The sequence below is a fragment of the Schistocerca serialis genome, chromosome 4, assembly GCF_023864345.2.
Source record: "Schistocerca serialis cubense isolate TAMUIC-IGC-003099 chromosome 4, iqSchSeri2.2, whole genome shotgun sequence".
NCBI lineage: Eukaryota > Metazoa > Arthropoda > Insecta > Orthoptera > Acrididae > Schistocerca > Schistocerca serialis.
The window spans coordinates 859,903,607-859,931,293 of record NC_064641.1 but is presented as its reverse complement, the minus strand read 5'-3'; the positions used below and the strand labels follow the sequence as shown (position 1 = coordinate 859,931,293).

The 27,687-nt window shown below is 38.9% G+C and overlaps 1 protein-coding gene across 1 annotated transcript in view; it reads left to right on the top strand.

Moving 5' to 3' along the window:
* The window catches only part of LOC126473497 (hemocytin), a 568,134-nt gene that overhangs the window by 529,607 nt on the left and 10,840 nt on the right, over positions 1 to 27,687 (top strand). Inside the window, exons 75-77 of the mRNA XM_050100583.1 lie at positions 4,168 to 4,326; positions 10,344 to 10,437; positions 16,665 to 16,814. Of these exons, the coding sequence (XP_049956540.1) occupies positions 4,168 to 4,326; positions 10,344 to 10,437; positions 16,665 to 16,814 (403 nt within the window). The remainder of the gene's footprint in view (positions 1 to 4,167; positions 4,327 to 10,343; positions 10,438 to 16,664; positions 16,815 to 27,687) is intronic.

Here is a 27,687-nt window from a genome sequence, read left to right as displayed (position 1 = left end):
GATGATACTGTCAGAACAATTTGACAGGGCACTAAAAGATCTATGTGGGAACAAGGTCCTTGGAACAGACAAAATTCCCTAACAATTATTGAAATCCCTGGGGAAAGCAGCTATGAAAAAACTATTCCATCTGATGTACAAGATACATGAGGTTGGCAAATTACCCTCAGACTTCAAGAAGAATCTAATAACACCGGTTCCAAAGAAGGTAGGTGCTGACAGTTGCGAGTACTCTCAAACCATCAGTTTAGTAAATTAACAAAAATAATCAGGTTCCAAAAATGTAATGTGACTGGATGGATAAAAAATCTACTCACCAAGTGGTGGCAGGAGAACTTATATTTAGAGGTACTGAACTTTGTAGTCTTTTGGAGCCAGTGGTTCCTTCTTCATGTTTTGCAGATGACAGGTTAGGGTCATGTTGTAGGAAGTTGAGGAAGTGTTGTGAAGCAATACTGGATGTTAGGGATTCTTGGAAGGCTTGTAGGGGATGATTTTGAGATAGTGGTGGGGAATCAAGTTGGGATCATTGTCAGAACTGTTCAAGGCAGGATTCGACATCAGATTTGCTGTTGGAAAGGTTTTTGGATTGAGTTACAAAGCGATATTTCCAGTTAACATTGATTGAATGCAGGATTAGGGCTGACAGTGAGACCATTGAATAATACAGATAACTCAGGAGGGGAGAGTGCCTTAGATGAGAGGTTGAGAACACTGTACTGTTGTGACTGGTTCTTATGATCATGAGTTATCACTGCTTTGGGAGGCAATGGTGAAGGTTGGGGGATGTTAAGAGCTTGGGCCAATCTCAGTTTGTAGGAGAAGAGTGAAGAAGGAGCCACTGGTTCTGAAAGCATGATGATTTCAATACATTTATATGTGTGTTCTTCTGCCACTGTTTGGTCAGTAGATTTTTTTATCCATCCCATTTACAGAAGGATGGGAAAACTGATTGCAGCAGACCTAGGGGGTGATCAGTTTGGGGTTTGAGAATTGCAGGAACAAGCAAGACAATACTGACCCTATTGAAGAAAGGCAAACCAATGTTTATAGATTTAAAGAAAAATTTTACAGTTTGACTGTCTGAAATTTTGAGGCTAGCAGGGGTAAAATAGAGGGAGTGGAAGATTAATTACAAAGTACATACAAGAAACTGTATTGCAGTTACAAGAGATTAAAGACATGAGAGGGAAGCAGGTTAAGATGGGAGTGTGGCAGGATTGTAGCATATTCTCAATGTTATCCAATCTGTACTTTGAGCAAGCAGTAAAGGATATCAAGGAGAAATTTGTAAATTGAATTAAAAGTTCAGGGAGCAGAAATAAAGACTTTGTGTTTTGGTGATAATGCTGTAATTTTGTCAGAGAAAGGGAAGCACTTGGAAGAGCAGTTGAAGTGTCTGTAATATATATTGTAAAGTAAACATCCGCAAAAGTGAAGTAAAGTTAATTGAATGTAGTTGCTGAGGAAATTAGGCTAGGAAATTAGAGACTTACAGTAGCAGATGAGTTTTGCTATTTGAGCAGCAAAATAGCTGATGCCAGCTGAAGTAGAGAGCATACAAGATTTAGACTGGCTACAGCAAGAAAAACACTAATGAAAAAAAAAGAAATTTATTAACATCTAATATAAATTTAAATGTAAGATAACATTTTCTGAATTGTATTTGTCTGGAGTATAGACTTGTACAGATAAGCACCTTACATAGAAGCTTTTGAAATATGCTCCTACTGAAGAAAAGCGTGCTATAGCAGGATGCTAAAGATTAGATGGGTGGACTGAATAACCAATGAGAGTTGCTGAATCACATTGGGGAATGCAGAGATTTATGACACAATGTGACTAAAAGAAGGGATCGGTTGATAGGACACATTCAAAGGCTTCAAGGAATAGCGTGCTCAGTTATGAACGGAAGTGTGGGGTACAAAATCTGCAGAGGAACGCATAGGAATAAATGCAGTAACCAAATCCAAATGGATGTAGGTTGCTGTAGTTATTCAGAGATAAAGAGGCCTGCTCAGGATAGACTAACATGGAGCGCTGCATCAAACCAGTCTTTTTGCTGAAGACCACATATTTCGTTTCATGCACAGGCAGTGATTGTTAGTTGGATGTGTCACTAATTTGAAAGAAAACTTTGTATTTCTCTTGACAAGAATGTAATACAATGGGTACCACATTTCCACAGGAGTCTACCATTAATTGATTAGATGGCGTTGAAAAGGCCATTCAGTTTGTCGACCTGAGTACCTGTTCCTTTTTAACACTGTTGATAGGGCAGCATCAAAGGACCTAGTGGATGCCGAGAGTAAAAATCAGCTAGAAATAGTGACACCAGGTCAACAATATGGACCAGTTGTCAAAATATCATGCAGAAGAATGGAAACAATAACTCAGCTAAGAACCAAAAAGTACACCAGTAATCTGTCAACCTGAGATGACCTGAGAGATCACATACAGTGTACCAGATTCAAGTATGGTTTATTAGTATTGTCAGCCATCTTTGTGTGGCTAGTTACAGTTCACATTACAAACATTTCTTCTGAACATGCAAATGGACAAAATGTGGACTAAGCAGAAGCCATTTTTCAGTTGATAGAATGTGGACCTGTGAAAGTCAAATAGAAGAAATTCTAAACAGATTAATGTCTCACATACAAAACATTAAATCAATGTATTTTTGTTTAATCATAATTGGGAATAGGAAATGACACTCTATAATGGAATTTTGTTGATTAAATGTATTATTGATTAATTTCACTCATATTGTTTCATAGAGGAAAAAATAGCCACCAAAACACGTACATTGTGTTATGTCCTTGTACAAGCGCATTGAGAATTCCTCAGGAGGGCACAATGCACTGTTGTGAAGAGTGCTTTGAAATATATGGGATACTTGAAAATTTTATTTGAGCTGTTCACAATTTGTGAATTTGCAGTAATAAAGTTCTTAGATAAGTTATTGTTATGCTCTTGAACTGTTTTGTGAAGTGTATGACACCCAAACATCTGTCTCTTCCAATAAAAATTCGGTGCATGTTTTATGAACTTTTCAAATTGAAATTGCCAGTACTGTTACTTTCCAAAACATTTTGTGTTTGCTGGTGACCAGGGCTACAGAGTAAATTGTGAGACATTTGAATGTTTGAGTTAAACTGTTTTTTACACTTTTTTGATTTTGCAGCTATAAATAATTATTTGTTGCTTTTACTCTCTTGGTTTGTATTATGAAGCATATTACTTCCAAACATCTGTTTTCCTCCAGTTTTATTTTCACTTATGTTATATAAAACATCACTATTATTCCAAGAGTACTAGTCTTGCTAGTTTCGCAGGAAAGCTTCTGTGTAGTTTGGAAGGTATAAGATGAAGTGCTGGTACAAGAAAAGCTGTGAGGATGGGTCAGAGTCATGCTTGGGTAGCTCAGTCAGTAGAGCTTTTGCCCATGAAAGGCAAAGTTCCTGAGCCCGAGTCTTGGTCCAGCACACAGTTTTAATCTGCCAGGAAGTTCTATGTCAGCACAGACACCACCACAGATTGAAAATTTCATTCTCGAGATGTTCCCCAGGCTGTGGCTAAGAATGTCTCTGCAATATCCTTTCTTCCAGGACTGCTAGTCTTGCAAGTCTTGCAGGAGAGCTTCCATGAAATTTGGAATAAGATGTCACATTTTTAAGGCTCTAGATTATATTTGGATGGAGTGGGGTCAATTACATTTCTGGCAATGCTTATTTAAAATGGCTTAAACCACTTCTGATGAATGTATGTATGCTTAAACAGGACAACAATTGCTTCATTCCTCTATCTCAAACATAAAACTATTCATGCTCTAATTATCTCCATATTTGTGGGATGCTATAGCTCTAACACATCTCTTGTCACTCATGATACTGACTCATACAAACAATTCTCATATATTTTTGCCACAGTTATTCTCATCCTTTTTTGTTAAATTATTACCTTTTGTTGTGTATGTACATTATGAAGTTTCCATATTAGTAGGTTATATTTTATATGTACATCCTGGATGTTTAGGACAATTTCTCATGAAAGCCGATTGCTTGTTTTATATAGGACTTTGTTCAGTGCTTTTACATTTATTCATGTGCTATTTCCAAGTCTCATTCAACTCTCAAAAATAAATATTGACATCTTATCTTGTGACAGGGGTGGCGATACGTGGAACCTGCTCCTGAGTCTGGACAATGCTGTGGTCACTGTGAACAACAGTACTGCATGAGTGAAGGAAATCAGTTCCCTGAGGGTCAGAAATGGACATCACCTGATGGCTGCACAACCTTCAGCTGTGTCAGGATAGGTGAACAGGTTAGCAATTGTAATTCTGTATTGAAACTATACAGTGTACTCAAGTTTTCCAACAAAATCACATATTATAGTACCTACATTTGCCTTTAGCAAAAAAGAAAAAAATGACTGTTTTACACTGCTGTAATAAGAGAAATAAATTTCAGTCTGTCAAATAGTAGTATATTTGCATGCGCACAGGGAAACCCATCCCTCAACATGTGCAGGAAATGGAAGATAATTCTCGGGAATGGGTCGTCTCCCACATGACCTCATTATTAAGACACCAATATTGCAGAAGCATGGTATTAATTACATAGGTTCACCTGATAATTGTATACAATTGCAAATACATGATTCCTTGCCCCACTCTTGCATGCAGCTTCCATTTGAAGCAGCACTGTTACATTCTGGCCAGAGTGGCCAGGTACAGAGGTCATGTGTTTGTGAGGTGTGCTTGCTTGTGTGAATATCTGTGTGTTTTCCTTTCTGAAGAAGACTTTCACCAAAACCTCAATGTGCAACACTCTTTTCATTGTTCCTCTCTGCACCTCAATGCCTCATCTTTATAGTGAGTAGCAATCTATACTTTCCATAATATTGTTGATAATCCAATCTGGACTTTCCATTGTTTGTAGTTGCCAACACTGTTTGCAGTCAATTTGACTTTTGTGGTTGTTGACCACAACCTATGTCACTGAAATGAGGTAGGTTCTGAGATTTTCTATGTACGAAGTGTTTTTCAGTGTTATGTAGATGGCACCACAGGCTGCAGATGGGATGTGTATGTTACCTTTAGCTGTTACTTGTGTAGCATCATTGTCTGCAAGCATAACATTCTCTTGCATTTCTACAATGTAGGAAAAGATAAATTTCACTTATTGTAAAAGAAATACATTATGATGCAGACAGGCACAATTAAAAGACACTCACATAAATCTCTCAGCCACAGCCTTCATCACGAAAGACAAACACACATCATTCACACATACATACATACAGTAATGAAATCCTAAACTCAGATTGGAATGTATACCGCAGAGACAGACTGGACAGTGAAGGGGGAGGCGTGTTTACAGCGATAAGAAGTGCAATAGTATCGAAGGAAATTGACGGAGATCCGAAATGTGAAATGATTTGGGTGAAGGTCACGGTTAAAGCAGGCTCAGACATGGTAATTGGATATCTCTATAGGCCCCCTGGCTCAGCAGCTGTTGTGGCTGAGCACCTGAAGGATAATTTGGAAAATATTTCGAGTAGATTTCCCCACCATGTTATAGTTCTGGGTGGAGATTTTAATTTGCCGAATGTAGACTGGGAGGCTCAAACGTTCATAACGGGTGGCAGGGACAAAGAATCCAGTGAAATTTTTTTAAGTGCTTTATCTGAAAACTACCTTGAGCAGTTAAACAGAGAACCGACTCGTGGCAATAACATATTAGACCTTCTGGTGACAAACAGACCCGAACTATTTGAAACAGTTAACGCAGAACAGGGAATCAGCGATCATAAAGCGGTTACGGCATCGATGATTTCAGCTGTAAATAGAAATATTAAAAAAGGTAGGAAGATTTTTCTGTTTAGCAAAAGTGACAAAAAGCAGATTACAGAGTACCTGATGGCTCAACACAAAAGTTTTGTCTCAAGTATAGATAGTGTTGAGGATCAGTGGACAAAGTTCAAAACCATCGTACAATATACGTTAGATGAGTATGTGCCAAGCAAGATCGTAAGAGATGGAAAAGAGCCACCGTGGTACAACAACCGAGTTAGAAAACTGCTGCGGAAGCAAAGGGAACTTCACAGCAAACATAAACATAGCCTAAGCCTTGCAGACAAACAAAAATTACGCGAAGCGAAATGTAGTGTGAGGAGGGCTATGCGAGAGGCGTTCAATGACTTCGAAAGTAAAGTTCTATGTACTGACTTGGCAGAAAATCCAAGAAATTTTGGTCTTATGTCAAAGCGGTAGGTGGATCAAAACAAAATGTCCAGACACTCTGTGACCAAAATGGTACTGAAACAGAGGATGACAGACTAAAGGCCGAAATACTAAATGTCTTTTTCCAAAGCTGTTTCACAGAGGAAGACTGCACTGTAGTTCCTTCTCTAGATTGTCGCACAGATGACAAAATGGTAGATATCGAAATAGACGACAGAGGGATAGAGAAACAATTAAAATCGCTCAAAAGAGGAAAGGCCGCTGGACCTGATGGGATACCAGTTCGATTTTACACAGAGTACGCGAAGGAACTTGCCCCCCTTCTTGCAGCAGTGTACCGTAGGTCTCTAGAAGAGCGTAGCGTTCCAAAGGATTGGAAAAGGGCACAGGTCATGCCAGTTTTCAAGAAGGGACGTCGAACAGATGTGCAGAACTATAGACCTATATCTCTAACGTCGATCAGTTGTAGAATTTTGGAACACGTATTATGTTCGAGTATAATGACTTTTCTGGAGACTAGAAATCTACTCTGTAGGAATCAGCATGGGTTTCGAAAAAGACGGTCGTGCGAAACCCAGCTCGCGCTATTCGTCCACGAGACTCAGAGGGCCATTGACACGGGTTCACAGGTAGATGCTGTGTTTCTTGACTTCCGCAAGGCGTTCGATACAGTTCCCCACAGTCGTTTAATGAGCAAAGTAAGAGCATATGGACTATCAGACCAATTGTGCGATTGGATTGAAGAGTTCCTAGATAACAGAACGCAGCATGTCATTCTCAATGGAGAGAAGTCTTCCGAAGTAAGAGTGATTTCAGGTGTGCCGCAGGGTAGTGTCATAGGACCGTTGCTATTCACAATATACATAAATGACCTTGTGGCTGACATCGGAAGTTCACTGAGGCTTTTTGCAGATGATGCTGTGGTGTATCGAGAGGTTGTAACAATGGAAAATTGTACTGAAATGCAGGAGGATCTGCAGCGAATTGACGCATGGTGCATGGAATGGCAATTGAATCTCAATGTAGACAAGTGTAATGTGCTGCGAATACATAGAAAGATAGATCCCTTATCATTTAGCTACAAAGTAGCAGGTCAGCAACTGGAAGCAGTTAATTCCATAAATTATCTGGAAGTATGCATTAGGAGTGATTTAAAATGGAATGATCATATAAAGTTGATCGTCGGTAAAGCAGATGCCAGACTGAGATTCATTGGAAGAATCCTAAGGAAATGCAATCCGAAAACAAAGGAAGTAGGTTACAGTGCGCTTGTTCGCCCACTGCTTGAATATTGCTCAGCAGTGTGGGATCCGTACCAGATAGGGTTGATAGAAGAGATAGAGAAGATCCAACGGAGAGCAGCGCGCTTCGTTACAGGATCATTTAGTAATCGCAAAAGCGCTACGGAGATGATAGATAAACTCCAGTGGAAGACTCTGCGGGAGAGACGCTCAGTAGCTCGGTACGGGCTTTTGTTAAAGTTTCGAGAACATACCTTCACCGAGGAGTCAAGCAGTATATTGCTCCCTCCTACGTATATCTCACGAAGAGACCATGAGGATAAAATCAGAGAGATTTGAGCCCACACAGAAGCATACCGACAATCCTTCTTTCTACGAGACTGGAATAGAAGGGAGAACCGATAGAGGTACTCAGGGTACCCTCCGCCACACACCGTCAGGTGACTTGCGGAGTATGGATGTAGATGTAGATGTAGAAAGCACACCTCATGCACACACAACTGCCTACTCCATCATCTCGGGCATTTCTGACATGTGAGTGAACACTTTTAGACTGTTTCACATGTGTAATGTGCAGCTACAGTCTATGCACCAGAAAATGTTGTAGACACAAAACTTCTGAACAGCATTACCCATAAAGAAACAGCAATGAGCTTCATCGACATTGTTTGCAGCTTGCACACTTGGTTTCTTCTTAAAAAAGCACTCATCTACTTTGTGTCCCTTCTTGCTAAGGAAGTTGCATTTGGACTCTGATATTTCTCTTTTTTGTTTTGTTTTGATTTTGATTTGAACATATCTTTGTCACTCACAGCACTGTTTGACTTGTACACAATTTTGACTTGTTCACAAAATATTTACTTGATTTAACAGTCATCATGCCACTTGCACCTTCACATTTTTCTGAATCCTTGTGTTGTGTTCTTCCATGGTTTTTAAGGGATTCAGCAGCACATCTAAAGTTCCCATAGTTATATGGAAGACATTAGACAAGCTTAATTGACAATTGGTCACCATTTGTGCTGATATCCATTGCTTGTAACATGCCCACAGCATCAAAGATTGAGTAAGATGTTGTGTCACATTATCACTAGGTTACATTTTGAGCAGTGTTGCATTGTAAGCAGGTCCTTTGGATGGACAGATTCATTTGAGTTGAAGTCATACCTGATGTGCATTTTCTTACTTATTTCAGCTCAGTGGGATTGATAGATAAAATCAACTCTGTATTTGCTTATCTGCCTGCCACTAGCCACTCTTTGTATGCAGATTCTGCAGCAGAGAGCACTTAATCTTCACCAGGCACTGCAGACTGTAGTATGTCACCAGATACATAACCCTAAATGTCTTTTTGATGAGCAGTGCTTCAACTTGTATTCTCCATGTGTTGTGTTTATCGTGTGACAGCATTTCTAGTTACACTCCATGTACTGCAGTAATAATAAGCACTATATTCATTGTGTTGATGAACTAATTTCCATGCTTTTCAGCTTGCAGTTGTTTTCGTGCAAATTTATTTATTTATCCCCCCCCCCACACACACACACACACACACAGTCGCATAACCATGACCCATAACATGTTGAAATGTGGTCTGACAATACAGGTGCAACACATAATTACAGAATAACTGTACCCATAACTCACTGCATGGAGAATAACACAGAACTACTAACAGTTGACTTTAAACTTTAAAAAATGTGCATCTATAGACATTAAAGATATTACATTATTGTAAAATGTGAATCTCAACCATTTTAAATGTCAGGAAGACTTTTTCTGAAGATATTTGTCTTGAGTGTAGCCTTACATGGAAAAGAGGTCAGAAACCTTTGAAATAAGAATAAGCTGCTACAGAGTATGCTGGACATTTGATTGTTATATATTACAACTAATGAGGAAGTATTGAACTGAATTAGGGTTTCAGATTGACTGAAGAAATGGATCAGTTGATAGGATGCATCCTGAGGCATCAAGGAACTGTCAGTTTGGTACCGGAGGGAAATGAGGGGGACAAAAATTGTAGAGGGAGACCAACACTTGAATACAGTAAACAGGTCCAGATGGATGTAGGCTGCAGTAGTTACCCAAAGATAAGGAGTCTTGCAAGGAAGAGACTAGTGTGGAGAGCTGTATCAAACCAGTCTTCAGACTGAAGCCCAGGAGAACAGCAGAATCTATTGTAGGTAGCTTTTGCAGAACACTACAGCTCCTATATCATAGTTATGAAGTACACATTTGTTTATACTTGCACAAGAAAAATCATGTTTTGTGCTACACAGAAGAGATCAAATTTACTTTTGCAATGACTGCTGATTGTAAGATATTACTAATATATTAATAAATATAATAGAGGGAAACATTCCACGTGGGAAAAATATATCTAAAAACAAAGATGATGTGACTTACCAAACGAAAGTGTTGGCAGGTCGATACACACACAAACATACACACAAAATTCTAGCTTTCGCAACCAACGGTTGCTTCGTCAGGAAAGGAGCTTTCCTGACGAAGCAACCGTTGGTTGTGAAAGCTAGAATTTTGTGTGTATGTTTGTGTTTGTTTGTATGTGTATATCGACCTGCCAGTGCTTTCGTTTGGTAAGTCCCATCATCTTTGTTTTTAGATATAATATATCAATAAGTTTGAGAAACTGTCAAAATAAAGTGTACTCACTTCTATGGTTGTAGCTGTCATAGATTTGCGTTTTTGCATCTCCTGGAGGGTAATATGTTATTCTAAATGAAGAGCTCTAACCTCCCTTCATTTGATATTTGAAATATACATGTATAATTATCATGATGAATATGATATTAGTACAGTAACTGAAAACTAATTTGTCTATCTTTTTTCAGCTCCAGATTGAAGTGACGAGACCAAACTGCCCAACAGATCTGAGTTGCCCAGAAGAATTTCTTGTTGATGATGGCTGCTGCAAGAAGTGTGACTGTAAGATATATTATTGTATACTTTTGAAATATGACTATTATCTATTCCAATGTCCATCCATTTATGGAACTCTCTCTCTCTCTCTCTCTCACACACACACACACACACACACACACACACACACAGATGTTAATATTTTTAAATGCCACAACTGAGAACAAGATCTCCAACTTGCCCTTGCTGATTGGATTGGCTTCTATCAGCAATACTCAAGACCAGAACAAGAACTGGGGATGGAGTGCTCGTATAGGTTCTCAGTTATTTGTTGTGTGTTTGTTTCTGTTTTCTCCTACTGTGTGTTCTTGGCTGGGTCCTGTGAGCTCTTGCTACAGGAATTTTGTAGACAGATTTCACTCGTCATATAAAATTTTATCTGTGAAATACTCTCTTGCTCACGGTTTTCCTGTTCACTGTCATTAAAATTCATAAGTATTTGGTTCAGTGCAGCTCTTTTCTCCTTACTCAAAATGAATGATTTTCTTCATGTGGTGCTTGGCATTGCAGGCCTACCAAATTGCATGCATACTATTTGCTGTAGGTATAAGACCACACCTCTATTTATGATTGAGTCTGTTGGCCAATTCTACAACATCTCCAAGCTTGCTATTATCTTCAGACTGAGTGTGCCAGAATACTTACCAATGTCAGTGTAATTTCATAAATGATTAGGACGTGAAAATGATTAGAGCAGAAATTCTCTGTGACCAGAGTGCATTAGTGTTGCTACCAGGCCTGTTAGGATATATAAGGAGCACAAAAAGGGTCAGATGTTCAGTGATCCCTGTGAAGGACTTGGAGGTGCCACGTATTTGTGTGACACAGTTTTGTGAGCACCTGGCAGCATCATTGTGTGTCTCCATATGTCTGGCTGGTTGTATCATGCAGTATCCAGATTTGAGGAACATTCTGATGTGATAGTCACCCACTGTTAAACTGCATGGGAATGTTAGGGCAGACACACTAGTAAAGGCTCCCATCGACCACATCTAACCAACACAAGGGAGGATCACTGCAATGTGCACCAAGCACATCTTCACATCTACACCTGCCATTTGAGAACAAGCAATGAAATCCGTGCAACATTCTGTGTCATCCCACACCATCTGTTGGAAACTAGCAGCAGCCGAACTGGAGAATTAGTGTCTCATGCATAATCTGCTGTTAACACCACAACATCAAAGGGTGTGTGTGTGATGTGTTGCCATGACAAGAAAGCATGGGCGTTGGTGTCACATTGTAGTCCGTGATGAATTGTGGATCTGCTCTACCACTGATGAACGTCATTGTAATGGCATCACATACTCTCTTAAACCATGAAGTTTCATTTCTTTTTCTCCTCCCCTTCTGGGTGCCTTGCTTTTTTGGCAGGTAGTCCATTTGCGTAACTACTGTACCCTAAATTCATTTGAATCTGATTATTGTTTCCAAGTCTTGCTCCCACTATCTTAACTCCCCCCCCCCCTCCCTCCCCCCTCCAAACACACACACACACACACACACACACACACACACACACACACACACATACTTCCCTCCATTAACAAATTAATGATTCGATCACAATTCCTACATCTTTTTATGACCTATTGACTATTTTTGAAAAATATATGTTTCACAGAAGAAGCCATGTACATAGTCAATGGTACAAAGTTTGATTCAGTCTTGGTGGTTCTTTTTTTGAAACTTTAATTTGTCCCGTTCCCGGTGGGGGTGGGGGTGGGGGGGGGGGGGGGGACTCATTCCTCTGCATCTCCTATCAAGTAGCACACCTTCTCATTATATGACACTGTGTGTGTGTGTGTGTGTGTGTGTGTGTGTGTGTGTGTGTGAGAGAGAGAGAGAGAGAGAGAGAGAGAGAGAGAAAGAGAGAGAGAGCAAGTGTGGTTTAGTAATAGGCATAATTAAGTATTACAGGTCTACCTGAGGGGAAGCCTCATAGGGCCACTGATTAATTCACTCACACTATGTTACTGAGTATGTGCAGCACATATACTCACACTATTTTACTGAAGATGTACAGTATATATTCTCTGTGTGAGTAAATTTATGGATGACCCCAACTGACTTTCGCAACATTTCACAAAAGTACTTTAAAAATTTCACAGTGTATCATGTGATTCTTTACTATATCGAACAGTGCACTGAAGTCATCACTTAACACTTCTGGGCTGAGATGCCGTGGTCCAGACATAAGCCTTCATTATATTATCAGTGCACCAAAGCATACTTTTTGGCCAGTTGACATAACTTCCCGCACTGAAGCTCAATTTTGAACTTAGTTCAGATGATTAATCCAGTTCACAAATGCACTATGTTGTGCAACTGTAAACTTGTGTCAAAAGAATTAGGTTTGGTGTTGTAATTTAAAGAAAAAGTCTTGGCCAAACCACTAAATCAGCTACTGAAACGTTCATTGCACTTCAAACTCAGATATTAAGCCTACATTGAAGATACACAGCATTTAGTATTATGGGGTGGGTATCATGTTGTAAAGATGAATGAAATTTAGCAGAAAGTGTGATCTTTCTAATTCTCTGAAACAGAACAAGATTATTTGCTGAAAATCATCTTTTGCTCGTATTCTTTACCATGATATCTTAATTTTAATAATAGCAAGCAGTGAATTGTTTCTTTTTTTTCAGCAGATGCTCTCTCTGTCTTAGTTCTAATTTTTGCACAGTATTTATGTAAACCTCAGTTTAAATTGTGTATCATTTCATTCCAATAATGGGTTTGCACTTTCACCTAGCCCGCGGGAATTTAATTGGATCTCATTGTCATCTTCAGTAGACACATCAGAATGATCAGATATTTGAAAAGTAAATGAAAAGAAGCAATACAGTTCTCTAGACTCTTCACCATAGTGGCATAGAATGCTAGGCAAACAACAAGTGGCTTATTCATATGATATGGTTTCAAAATGTAGCATTTTCATAATTATCCTTATGATTAACACCACAGAGAATACATTTGGCAGCTGACAGATCATAGGCTCCTGCCTTTGGTGCAGCTTATTTGATTTCAGACACAAAAAATTGTTGACTGGGGAATCATGTCAAGCTTTCAGTTGTTTTCTGAGCATGATACAAATATGTAAATTACGGATCATTGGCCATAGATTTAGGTTGACTCTGTCTGATTGATAGCCCCAACAGTTTGAAGGTTATGAAGGCCAGAAAGTAGCAGATGTGTACATTCATATTGTCTTCTTACTGGCTGAGAAAGATGTTATCTCTGATATAGCTACATGTAGTTACTATTTCAGCTTATCAACATGTATGCTGCTGTTGTTGGACAATGTGAGATTTGTGTGGTTCAGTTCTTACTTTCCGGTCGTAACTGACTTCCATGGAATTTAAAATGAATTGTGTGGTTAGTGCAGTTCAATCTAGAGACCGTTTTTGTAACACATGTTCACTCACAACTGAATATATGAACTTACTATTGGGGGCAAATAGTTCAGATTTTCCTTCCTTACTCAGGTGCTGTGCATCTATGAAAAAGCATTTAAATTTTTCCCATTTATTACGAGTCATTTCCAAGAATTCTTATGACAGTAATTATTATCAGCACTCATCTCTTAATCTTACAGATTGTTGTTGTGGTCTTCACTCCATAGACTGGTTTGATACAGCTCCCCATGCTACTCCATCCCATAGAAACCTCGTCATCTCCAAGTAACTACTGGAAGCTACATCTTTCTGAATCTGCTTACTGTATTCATCTCTTGGTCTCCCTCTACAATTTTTACCACCCCCACACTTCCCTCCGGTACTAAACTGGTGATCCCTTGATGTCTCAGAAAGTGTCTTACCAAACAGTCTCTTCTTCTTGCCAGGTTGTGCCACAAATTTCTTTTCTCCCCAGTTCTGTTCAGACCCCCTCATTAGTTACATGATCTACCCATCTAATCTTCAGCACTCTTCTGTAAAACCACATTTCAAAAACTTCTGTTCTTTTCTTGAGTTAACTGTTTATCGTCTATGTTTCATTTCCACACATGGCTATACTCCATGCAAATACTTTCAAAACACACTTCCTGACACTTAAATCTGTACTCATTATTAAAAAAATTCTCTTCTTCAAAAACACTTTTCTTGCCATTGCCAGTTTACATTTTACATCCTCTCTACTTTGACCATCATCAGTTATTTTGCTGCCCAAATAGCAAACTGAGCGAGGTTGCACAGTAGTTAGCACACTGGACTCGCTTTCAGGAGAAAGACGGTTAAAACCCACATCCTGTCATTCTGGTTTAGGTTTTCTGAGATTTCCTGGCAAATGCCAGGATGGTTGCTTTGAAAAGGCATGACTGACTTCCTTCCCTAATCTGAAGGGACCAATGACCTCACTGTTTTGTCCCCTCCCCCCAAATCAACCAACCAACCCAAATAGAAAACTCATCTACTATTTTAAGTGTCTCATTTCCTAACCTAATTACCTCAGCATCACCTGATTTAATTTTACTACATTCCAGTATCCTCATTTTGCTTTTGTTGATGTTCATCTCTTCTTTCAAGACACTGTCCATTCTCTTCAACTGTTCTTCTAAGTCCTTTGCTGTCTGTGACAGAATTGCAATGTCATTGGCAAACCTCAGAGTTTTTATTTCTTTTCCTTGGACTTTAATTCCTACTCCAAATTTTTCTTTTGTTTCCTTTACTGCTTGCTCAATATACAAATTTAATAACATCAGGGATAAGCTACAACCCTCTCCAACTCCCTTCTCAACCACTGTTTCCCTTTCATGCCCCTCAACTCCTATAACTGCATCTGGTTTCTGTACAAACTGTAAATAGCCTTCTGCTCCCTGTATTTTACCCCTGCCACCTTTAGAATTTGAAAGGGAGTATTCCAGCCAATATTGTCAAAAGCTTTCTCTAAGTCCACAAATGCTGTGAACATAGGTTTGGCTTTCCTTAACCTGTTTTCCTTGAGAAGTCGTAGGGTCAGTATTACCTCACTTGTCCCTACATAAACTGGTCTTCCCTGAGGTTGGCTTCTACCAGTTTTTCCATTCTTCTGTAATTCATGTTAATAATTTTCAACTGTGACTTATTAAACTGACAGTTTGTGATTTTCACACCTGTCAGCATCTGCTTTCTTTGGAATTGGAATTATTATGTTCTTCTCTAAGTCTGAGGGTATTTCACCTCTCATACATCTAGTTTCATTCACATGAGTTATTTCATTAAGTGTCTCATAAGTGCCTCCTTCTCCAGTGAAATAAGTCTTATTAGATAATATGACTGGCATAAATAATGAAAAGAGATTATATAAAAGAAGTGAGAATGATTATTATAATGTGAAGAAATAAGTTGTGTAAGAATAAAGGACTGGATCAGTTTATGCAGTCATGCCATTTGTTGTCAAGGGAGAATAAACATTAGATTAAGCCTTATTTCGGGACAGGACTTAAGAAAATAATTGCCTTGGTGAATAAATAGTTTAATACACTAAATGTTGTGATAGTGTCTTGATGGAAAAGGCACACATATGTAATTTTTTCCAAAAAGATCAGTCAGTAGTTCTGTTGATAACTCTGAAGACAATGAAGATTTGCTTGAATGAGATGAGATTTGGGGTGGGGGGGGGGGGGGGGGGAGAATTGCATGCAGAGAATTCAGTGGCATGACCATAATGAATTAATACAATGGATGTAGTGAATGGAGAAACTGATGTAAAGGAAGATAGTTCTAAAAATAAAGAGACATTATTTTATTGGAGTGTCTTGAAACAACTGCAACATTTGTTTGATCTATTAAATTGTTACTTACTTTCCTTCCCTTGCACTGGCAAGCAGCACATGACTGCATACTCATTGCCATATCCATCTGTGCATGTGTCTGCAATAGTTTCTTCCATATTAATGACAGAAAATGACAGTTCCCATATGTGCATTATTGTTCAAAGTCTGCTTGTGTGTCATTGCTCGAAAGGTACAGAATTTAGAAAGTGGAATTGTTCTCAAATTTTAATATACATCCTCCTGCCTTGTCATCTAAAAGTCATAAAAATATTTTTGTAAACCCATTCTGAGAGATATTATAAACACAGTCAGTTTTATTGTAATGTTATTCAAGTTTAGCAATGTTATAAAAATGGAATTATTCAATTAAAACCTTAATGTGACTTTGGAAATTATGAAAGTAAGCACATTACATTATATCTGTACATTAAGATGTCTGCTTGGATAAGTTATATTAACTGTCTTTGTATGTTGACAGATAAATGTTCATCACGTGAGTGGAGTCCGCAAAAGACTGTTGGATTATTTGAAGAAGCCAATGCACATGGCCAATGTGTGAATACTGAAGAGATCTACGGGTTTGTTGAATGCAAAGGAAGCTGCCCATCCTATCAGATCTATGACAGAGGTGAACATAACTTAGATTTTGTCTGTTTAATGTACATGTTTTTCACATGCACATACTCACACAACACACACACACACACACACACACACACACACACACACACCATGATTACCAACACGACAAATGTCTATGAAAGGCATGTCGAGGTCAGTGGTTGTTATAGTCATAAAAAAGCTATGCAGTCAGTAACATCTAATGCATTGCCATGAAATATTCATAAATGTGTGTACTATAATTTTTAGGTACTGTTAACATTATGAGATATTTCGTGTTGAACCTCACAACAGGTGCCACAGTTTAAGATTGGAACTGAAAATTTGTAAGAGGAAAAAAATTATGTGTTTAACAAGTCATGCATATTGGAAATTAATGTGTGATATAAGTCACATACATTTCTTGAGCACACGTTCCTTCTTTATCATCCCAGTTTAAGGAACTGAAAATTCTCTGTAGGCTTACTGAAAATACAATTGTTCTTTCAGTTGTAAATGTGGCATTATTCTGAGTCAGCATAGTGGATTCTGTATATTTTCTTCATTGCACTCACATAAGTTCATGTGCCTTATTTAAAATTGAATGATTTTTTCCTACGTAGTTAATAATAATTTTAGGGAATATCTTGTACATTGTAAGAAGGGGGCTGATAGGTCTATAGCTCTATTATTGTATTGTTCATCTCCTTTCTTGTGAAATATAATTATAGCACTGTTTTATTTTTGGGGAACTTTTGTCCGCTGTAGACATACTCTAAACAATTCTGCATGTTCATTTTGTATTACCATGCTACATGTTCATTTTGTATTACTATGGCAGCAGCTTTTGCCAGCTTTGATTTGCAGATAACATTTTTTAGTTACTTTGAACCCAGAAGAACTTCAGTATATGATGAGGGGAACTAACAGAGCAAGTATGACAGTAGACCTGAAGGTTAATTAAACCAAAACCAACGTAATGTAAGATCAATATGCCTATAACAAAGGCTAATGTTGAGTTATAGAAACAACAGATGAATTTGAGTACTAGGGAAGGTAATAACAAGCAGGAGTAAACTTAAAGACATAAACTGGTATTTAAAAATGGCTTGGATTTAGTCTTGAAAATTGAATGCTGCATTCAGAAGCAAATTCACAATGCACTCCAATTGAAAGTCTATAACCATTGTATCTGCCAGTACTAATTTATAGAAGTGAAACATGAATGTTAAAAGTGCAAACAATCCAAAAATTGAGGGTTGCCCAACGAGCAGTGGAAATGTACATGCTGTGTACAACAAGAAGTGACACAAGAACAAAGAAATAAATAAGTGAAAAGAGAGAAGTTGAGCATAGTTGTGGCTGTTACGAAACTGAAAAGGAAATGGGTTTTCCATAAAGTGAGATAAAATGATGGTAGATGGACTAAGGAGATCCTGGGTTTGTCTGTGATATGCAGAATTAGAAAGAATGAAAAATAGTTGCCTATGATAAGAAAAGACTTAACCCTTTCCACTCCAATGTCGAGTGCCACTCGACATCGCGAAATTTGTTTTCTGCTCCGATGTCGAGCCTCATTCGACATGACTTTTCGAAGCTCTCAGACGTATTTTTAGTTTACTAGGAATTATTGCTGCAGTGTGCTGCCATCTAGGAGAACTAGTGTTAACTTGGTGTCAAACACTAACAGCTGTGTTAAGTCAAAGATTGTAATTATTACGTTTAAGTCCACGCGCTCGAAATGGCTAGTTCTTCACGTACAGTCCTTTCTGAGGAAGAGATTTTGGATCTTTTAGAGCAATCTCTAAGTGAAAACGAGAATGAAAATGATTTTGATGATGATAGTGATTCATTTCAAAACAATTCGAGTGACAATGATGAAGAAAACAGTGGCAATGTACATGTTTCTAGTGATTCAGCAGAGGATTCGTGGTGAATGTGGGGCGACACTGACACTGACTTCACAGATTTTCCTTTTGAGGAATCAAAGTGTGGTTTTATAACAGAAAGTAGTTCCGTTCCATCATCGCCCATCAGATTCTTTCAATTAATTTTTACAGATAACCTATTTCAACAAATAGCAGATGAAACGAATAGGTATGTTACATCAAAAATACGTAAAGTGACACCACTTCCACAACATTCTGCATGGTGGGACTGGAGAAATGTTACCATGGGAGAAATGAAACGCTTCCATGGTGTGCTACTGAATATGGCATTACGAAAGTGTAAGAACTTGCAGGACTTTTTTTTTCAAGAGAATGGTTACAATCATCCAACTTATTTCAAGACTGTTTTAGTCACCGACGATTTATGCAAATTTTCTGGGCACTTCATGTTTCTAATCCAACGAGTGCTACACATGTCAACAGTCATGTTCAGTCACGTCTGAGTAAAGTGACAAATGTACTGAATTACTTGTCTGGCACGTTTCTCGAAATTTATCAACCTTATCAGTATTTAGTTGCTTATGAATCTACAGTATCGTTCAAGGGCCATGTATTATTCAAAATGTACAATCCTCAAAAACCAACAAAATGGGGACTCAGAGTTTATGTAATTTCGGATTCATCAAATGGTTATATCTGCAGTTTGATACCCTATTTTGGCACTGTAACAACTGAGTCATTGATTTGTCCACACTTGAATTTTTCTGAGAGAATAGTTCTTCAGCTGCTAGTTAATGTCAGAAATGCTACAGGGCAATCCGGATATCATTTGTACATTGACCGTTTTTATACAAGTGTTGCATTAGCTGATGAGCTGTTGAAACAAAACATGCATCTCACAGAAACAATTCGGGCCAATAGCTAAAACCTTCCAGCTGCAGTCAAGAAAGGAGCTCTGCATCTAAGGAAGCATGAAATAAAATGCCTCCACAACAACAAAATGATGGTTCTGGCATGGCAAGATAAACGAACAGTTCTAATGCTTTGTACAAAAGCCAATAACTCAGTGTCACTTATAGAAAGGAGAAACAGAAAGGAAAGGGATGAAATAAAGAAACCAAATGTGATTATTGATTATACTTCAAAGATGGGTGGAGTTGATCGATCTGACCATTTTATTTCCAGTTACGGTTTTCTAATGAAAAGTCTCAAGTGGTGGCGAAAACTATACCACTGCCTGTTGGAGGTAGGACTTGTAAACAGCTATTTACTATACAAGAACCACTGTGAGAAAAACAACTTTACAATACCGTCTCATAAAGCTTTCCATAAAAGTGTTATAAGAGGATTAGTTGCCGAAGAAAGAACTGAAGGACAGAAACGAGGACATCGCTCAACTTCTGATGACGAGGAACGCTTGCATGGAAAGTTGCACATTATCAACAAGCTTCCTGGTAAAGAATTGTGCAGTGTGCTCAGACAGAAAAAAGAAAGGTGGCAGGCGTGAAACTGTGTATTACTGCGAAACATGCTCACGAAACCCAGCTCTCCACCCTGAAGAGTGTTTCAAAAAATACCACACAATGGAAAGTTTTGTACTGTAAAAGCTTACGTAAATATATGAATGAAAGCACACATTTTGTTTTAATGTATACCCCAATTGTTGGCCAGAAGCCACATTGTTTCCACAAAGAGATCCGCACAAATCTCTATGGTGCACTGCCGCCCAGGCGGCGGCGATTTAAATAAGAGCGCGCAGAGCCGCCCTGTGTCTGCCTTACGGAGTGCAAAGGGTTAAAGAATGACCTAATGGAAGATGGATTTATTACATAAACAAGCACTAAAAACTGGGACGTGAAAAGTATAAGATTGTAATCTATAAAGCAGACTGGAAGAAGCCTTCTGCATTTACTCAAATGAAAGCTGACCTCAAGTGCAAACAGCACCCCAGAAATGAGACTCTGGGAAAAAAGAATTACCCTCATTTCATACTGCACTTAAAAATCAAAACAGATGTGGTTCATCATATGATGAATTAAGCATAAAGAGAACCCACCTCTGTCATATGGAATTAAATTTAACCTCCTGGACATTCAAAACATTGTTTCATCATAATCACGGACCTTGTCATTGGTGGGGAGACTGCTGTGCCTCAGTGATACAGATAGCCATACCATACGTGCAACAACAACGGAGGGGTATATGTTGAGAGGCCAGCAAATGTGTGTTTCCTGAAGAGGGGCAGCAGCCTTTTCAGTAGTTTCAGGGGCAACAGTCTGGATGATTGACTGATCTGGCCTTGTAACATTAACCAAAATAGCGTTGCTGTGCTGGTACTCTGAATGGCTGAAAGCAAGGAGAAACTACAGCCATAATTTTTTCTGAGAGCATGCAGCTTTACTTCATAGTTAAATGATGACGTCGTCCTTCTTGGGTAAAATATTCTAGAGGTAAAATAGTCCCCCTTTCAGATTTCCAGGTGGGGATTGCTCAGGAGGGCATCTTTAAAGTTAGATATAGTGGGAATTAGTGAAGTTAGCCGGCAGGAGGAACAAGACTTCTGGTCAGATGAATGCAGGGTTATAAATACAAAATCAAATAGGGGTAATGCATAGTAGGTTTAATAATGAATAACAAAAAAAAGGAGTGTGGATAAGCTACTACGAACAGCATAGTGAACACATTATTGTAGCCAATATAGACACAAAGCCCACGCCTACCACAGTAGTACAAATTTATATGCCAACAAGCTCCAAGATGATGAAGAGATTGAAAAAATGTATAATGCGATAAAAGAAATTATTCAGATAGTGAAGGGAGATGAAAATTTAATAGCCATGGGAGACTGGAATTTGATAGTAGGGAAAGGAAGAGAAGGAAAAGTAGTAGGTGAATATGGAATGGGGGCAAGGAATGTAAGAGGAAGCCACATGGTAGAAGTCTGCACAGAGCATAACTTAATCATAGCTAAAACTTTGTTTAAGAATCATGAAAGAAGGTTGTACGCGTGGAAGAGGCCTGGAGACACTGGAAGGTTTCAGATAGATTATATAGTGGTAAGACAGAGATTTAGGAACAAGGTTTCAAATTGTAAGACATTTCCAGAGGCAGATGTGGACTCTGTTGGCTATGAACTGTAGATTAAAACTGAAGAAACTGCAAAAAGGTGGGAATTTAAGGAGATGGGACCTGGATAAACTGAAAGAACCAAAGTTTATAGAGAGTTTCAGAGAGAGAATTAGGGAATGATTGACAAGAATGAGGGAAAGAAATACTTTAGAAGAAGAATGGGTAGCTTTGAGAGATGAAATAGTGAAGGTAGCAAAGGATCAAGTAGGTAAAAAGACGAGGGCTAGTAGAAATCATTAGGTCACAGAAGAGATATTGAATTTAATTGATGAAAGGAGAAAATATAAAAAATTGCAGGGAATGAAGCAAGCAAAAAGGAATACAAACATCTCAAAAATGAGATCGGTAAGAAGTGCAAAATGGCTAAGCAGGGATGGCTAGAGGACGAATGTAAGGATGTAGAAGCGTGTGTCACTAGGGGTAAGATAGATACTGCCTACAGGAAAATTAAAGAGACCTTTGGTGAAAAGAGAACCACTTGTGTGAATATCAAGAGCTCAGATGGAACCCAGTTCTAAGTAAAGAAGGGAAAGCAGAAAGGTGGAAGCAGTATACAGGCGGTCTATACAAGGGCGATGTACTTGAGGACAATATTATGGAAATGGAAGAGGATGTAGATGAAGATGGAATGGGAGATAAGATTCTGCGTGAAGAATTTGACAGAGCACTGAAAGACCTAAGTCGAAACAAGGCCCCAGGAGTAGACAACATTCCATTAGAACTACTGATAGCTTTGGGAGAGCCAGCCCTAATAAAACTCTACCATCTGGTGAGCAAGATGTATGAGACAGGTGAAACACCCACAGACTTCAAGAAGAATATAATAATTCCAATCCCAAAGAAAGAAGGTGTTGACAGGTGTGAAAATTACTGAACTATCAGTTAAATAAGTCACAGCTGCAAAATACTAACACAAATTCTTTACAGAGGAATGTAAAAACTGGTAAAAGCTGACCTCGGGGAAGATCAGTTTGGATTCCATAGAAATGTTGGAACACATGAGGCAATACTGACCCTACAACTTATCTTAGAAGATAGATTAATTAAAGGCAAACCTACATTTCTAGCTTGTAGACTTAGAGAAAGCTTTTGACAATGTTGACTAGAATACTCTCTTTCAAATTCTTTAGGTTGCAGGGGTCAAATACAGGGAGTGAAAAGCTATTTACAATTTGTACAGAAACCATATGGCAGGTATAATAGTCGAGGGCATGAAGGGGAAGCAGTGGTTGGGAAGGGACTGTGACAGAGTTGGAGCCTATCCCCGATGTTATTCAAACTGTATATTGAGCAAGCAGAGGGAGACCAAGAGATGAATACACTAAGCAGATTCAGAAGGATGTAGGTTGCAGTAGTTACTGGAATGAAGAAGCCTGCACCGGATAGAGTAGCATGGAGAGCTGCATCAAGCCAGTCTCTGGACTGAAGACCACAACAACAACAACATAAAGCTGATAGCAGTGAGAATTCATAATATCTTTTGAAGTATTCTGAACAGAACTAGGGCATCTGGGGCCACCAAGACTTTTACAGACAGTATCGCAACTCATGTTTAAGTCGTACATCAGTCTTTTCATGTCACATGAATGTCATCTGAAGTGTTTTTTTCTTTCAATGGAATATATAGTTGTTTCATCCAAGAAAGTTACATTTTGGCTGACAGAATATGGCACTTGATTTAAAGCATACAAATAATTTGGTAAAGAGCGATCTACATGTTCAAGACACTGAGCGATCTACATGTTCAAGACACTGATTTGTATCGTCTCTGATAAAGGTTAAACAGGGTACTTTATTAGATTACTTTTTAACACTCTAAACAAAATAACTTGTCTACGCAGAATCGTATCCAGCACACGTGCACGTGGTCCGTACAAAGTGCGAACTGCAAGTATTGTTATCACCGTGGAAAATCTTTCCCCTGCTGCATCTTGTATGTCTGTGAATGTTGTTTGACAAACAGATTAGGGCACGGCTGCCTAGAAAACAAGTGACCCTAATTAGGTACTGCATGCAGGTGGGCTGTGAGCAGTGACATCACAAGCAAATCTCACTACGGAGAACCCTCAGTAATTTGGCAAATGACAACACAAATTTTGTTACACAAAGTGGAAAATCTAGGATGGAATGCAACAATATTGCGAAAAGAAAAGTTGCTACTCACCATATAGTTGTTGTTGTTGTTGTTGTGGTCTTCAGTCCTGAGACTGGTTTGATGCAGCTCTCCATGCTACTCTATCCTGTGCAAGCTTCTTCATCTCCCAGTACCTACTGCAACCTACATCCTTCTGAATCTGCTTAGTGTATTCATCTCTTGGTCTCCCTCTACGATTTTTACCCTCCACGCTGCCCTCCAATGCTAAATTTGTGATCCCTTGATGCCTCAAAACATGTCCTACCAACCGATCCCTTCTTCTAGTCAAGTTGTGCCACAAACTTCTCTTCTCCCCAATCCTATTCAATACCTCCTCATTAGTTACATGATTTACCCACCTTATCTTCAGCATTCTTCTGCAGCACCACATTTCGAAAGCTTCTATTCTCTTCTTGTCCAAACTGGTTATCGTCCATGTTTCACTTCCATACATGGCTACACTCCATACAAATACTTTCAGAAACGACTTCCTGACACTTAAATCTATACTCGATGTTCCTTGCCATTGCCAGTCTACATTTTATATCCTCTCTACTTCGACCATCATCAGTTATTTTACTCCCTAAATAGCAAAACTCCTTTACTACTTTAAGTGTCTCATTTCCTAATCTAATCCCCTCAGCACCATCCAATTTAATTTGACTACATTCCATTATCCTCGTTTTGCTTTTGTTGATGTTCATCTTATATCCTCCTTTCAAGACACTGTCCATTCCGATCAACTGCTCTTCCAAGTCCTTTGCTGTCTCTGACAGAATTACAATGTCATCGGCAAACCTCAAAGTTTTTACTTCTTCTCCATGAATTTTAATACCTACTCCGAATTTTTCTTTTGTTTCCTTTACTGCTTGCTCAATATACAGATTGAATAACATCGGGGAGAGGCTACAACCCTGTCTCACTCCTTTCCCAACCACTGCTTCCCTTTCATGTCCCTCGACTCTTATAACTGCCATCTGGTTTCTGTACAAATTGTAAATAGCCTTTTGCTCCCTGTATTTTACCCCTGCCACCTTCAGAATTTGAAAGAGAGTATTCCAGTTAACGTTGTCAAAAGCTTTCTCTAAGTCTACAAATGCTAGAAATGTAGGTTTGCCTTTTCTTAATCTTTCTTCTAAGATAAGTCGTAAGGTTAGTATTGCCTCACGTGTTCCAACATTTCTACGGAATCCAACTGATCTTCCCCGAGGTCCGCTTCTACCAGTTTTTCCATTCGTCTGTAAAGAATTCGCGTTAGTATTTTGCAGCTGTGACTTATTAAACTGATAGTTCGGTAATTTTCACATCTGTCAACACCTGCTTTCTTTGGGATTGGAATTACTATATTCTTCTTGAAGTCTTTGGGTATTTCGCCTGTCTCATACATCTTGCTCACCAGATGGTAGAGTTTTGTCATGACTGGCTCTCCCAAGGCCTTCAGTAGTTCTAATCGAATGTTGTCTACTCCCGGGGCCTTGTTTCGACTCAGGTCTTTCAGTGCTCTGTCAAACTCTTCACGCAGTATCTTATCTCCCATTTCATCTTCATCTACATCCTCTTCCATTTCCATAATATTGTCCTCAAGTACATTGCCCTTGTATAAACCCTCTATATACTCCATCCACCTTTCTGCCTTCCCTTCTTTGCTTAGAACTGGGTTGCCATCTGAGCTCTTGATATTCATACAAGTGGTTCTCTTCTCTCCAAAGGTCTCTTTAATTTTCCTGTAGGCAATATCTATCTTACCCCTAGTGAGATGTCTCTGCATCCTTACATTTGTCCTCTAGCCATCCCTGCTTGGCCATTTTGCACTTCCTGTGGGTTTAATTTTTGAGATGTTTGTATTCCTTTTTGCCTGCTTCATTTACTGCATTTCATATTTTCTCCTTTCATCAATTAAATTCAATATTTCTTCTGTTACCCAAGGATTTCTACTAGCCCTCATCTTTTTTCCTTCTTGATCCTCTGCTGCCTTCACTACTTCATCCCTCAGAGCTACCCATTCTTCTTCTACTGTATTTCTTTCCCCCATTCCTGTCAATTGTTCCCTTATGCTCTCCCTGAAACTCTCTACAACCTCTGGTTCTTTCAGTTTATCCAGGTCCCATCTCCTTAAATTCCCACCTTTTTGCAGTTTCTTCAGTTTCAATCTGCAGTTCATAACCAATAGATTGTGGTCAGAATCCACATCTGCCCCTGGAAATGTCTTACAATTTAAAACCTGGTTCCTAAATCTCTGTCTTACCATTATATAATCTATCTGATACCTTTTAGTATCTCCAGGATTCTTCCAGGTATACAACCTTCTTTTATGATTCTTGAACCAAGTGTTAGCTATGATTAAGTTATGCTCTGTGCAAAATTCTACAAGGCGGCTTCCTCTTTCATTTCTTCCCCCCAATCCATATTCACCTACTATGTTTCCTTCTCTCCCTTTTCCTACTGACGAATTCCAGTCACCCATGACTATTAAATTTTCGTCTCCCTTCACTACCTGAATAATTTCTTTTATCTCGTCATACATTTCATCAATTTCTTCATCATCTGCAGAGCTAGTTGGCATATAACTTGTACTACTGTAGTAGGCATGGGCTTTGTGTCTATCTTGGCCACAATAATGCGTTCACTATGCTGTTTGTAGTAGCTAACCCACACTCCTATTTTTTTATTCATTATTAAACCTACTCCTGCATTACCCCTATTTGATTTTGTATTTATAACCCTGTAATCACCTGACCAAAAGTCTTGTTCCTCCTGCCACCGAACTTCACTAATTCCCACTATATCTAACTTTAACCTATCCATTTCCCTTTTTAAATTTTCTAACCTACCTGCCCGATTAAGGGATCTGACATTCCACACTCCGATTCGTAGAATGCCAGTTTTCTTTCTCCTGATAACGACGTCCTCTTGAGTAGTCCCCGCCCGGAGATCCGAATCGGGGACTATTTTACCTCCGGAATATTTTACCCAAGAGGACGCCATCATCATTTAATCATACAGTAAAGCTGCATGTCCTCGGGAAAAATTATGGCTGTAGTTTCCCCTTGCTTTCAGCCGTTCGCAGTACCAGCACAGCAAGGCTGTTTTGGTTAATGTTACAAGGCCAGATCAGTCAATCATCCAGACTGTTGCCCCTGCAACTACTGAAAAGGCTGCTGTCCCTCTTCAGGAACCACATGTTTGTCTGGCCTCTCAACAGATACCCCTCCGTTGTGGTTGCACCTACGGTACGGCCATCTGTATCGCTGAGGCACGCAAGCCTCCCCACCAACGGCAAGGTCCATGGTTCATTGGGGGGGCACCATGCTGGAGATGCTGAATTGCAGATAGACTCAACAAAAAGACTGTCACAAATATAGCTTTCAGCCAGTAAGTCCTTCATCAAAATTAGATTACAAACACTCATGCAAACGCAACTCACATGCACATGACTGCAACTGAGGCCTGCATGATGGTTAGTTTTATTCGTGATACATTTCTAAGACTGGTCAATTCACACACACACACACACACACACACACACACACACACACACTTGAGACAAGCTTGCACATTTAACACACCCCTTATGTATTAATTGCCTATCTTCTTTCATTAGCGATATGTTTACATTTTTCTAAGTTTGTCCTTAAATGGTTTGTTTAAGCAAACATCTGTTTAAGCAAACATCTAATGACTGTAGAATTGACATCAGTCTGTTATAATCTCTACTACTTTTCTGTTTACAGCCAGAATAGTTTGACCTG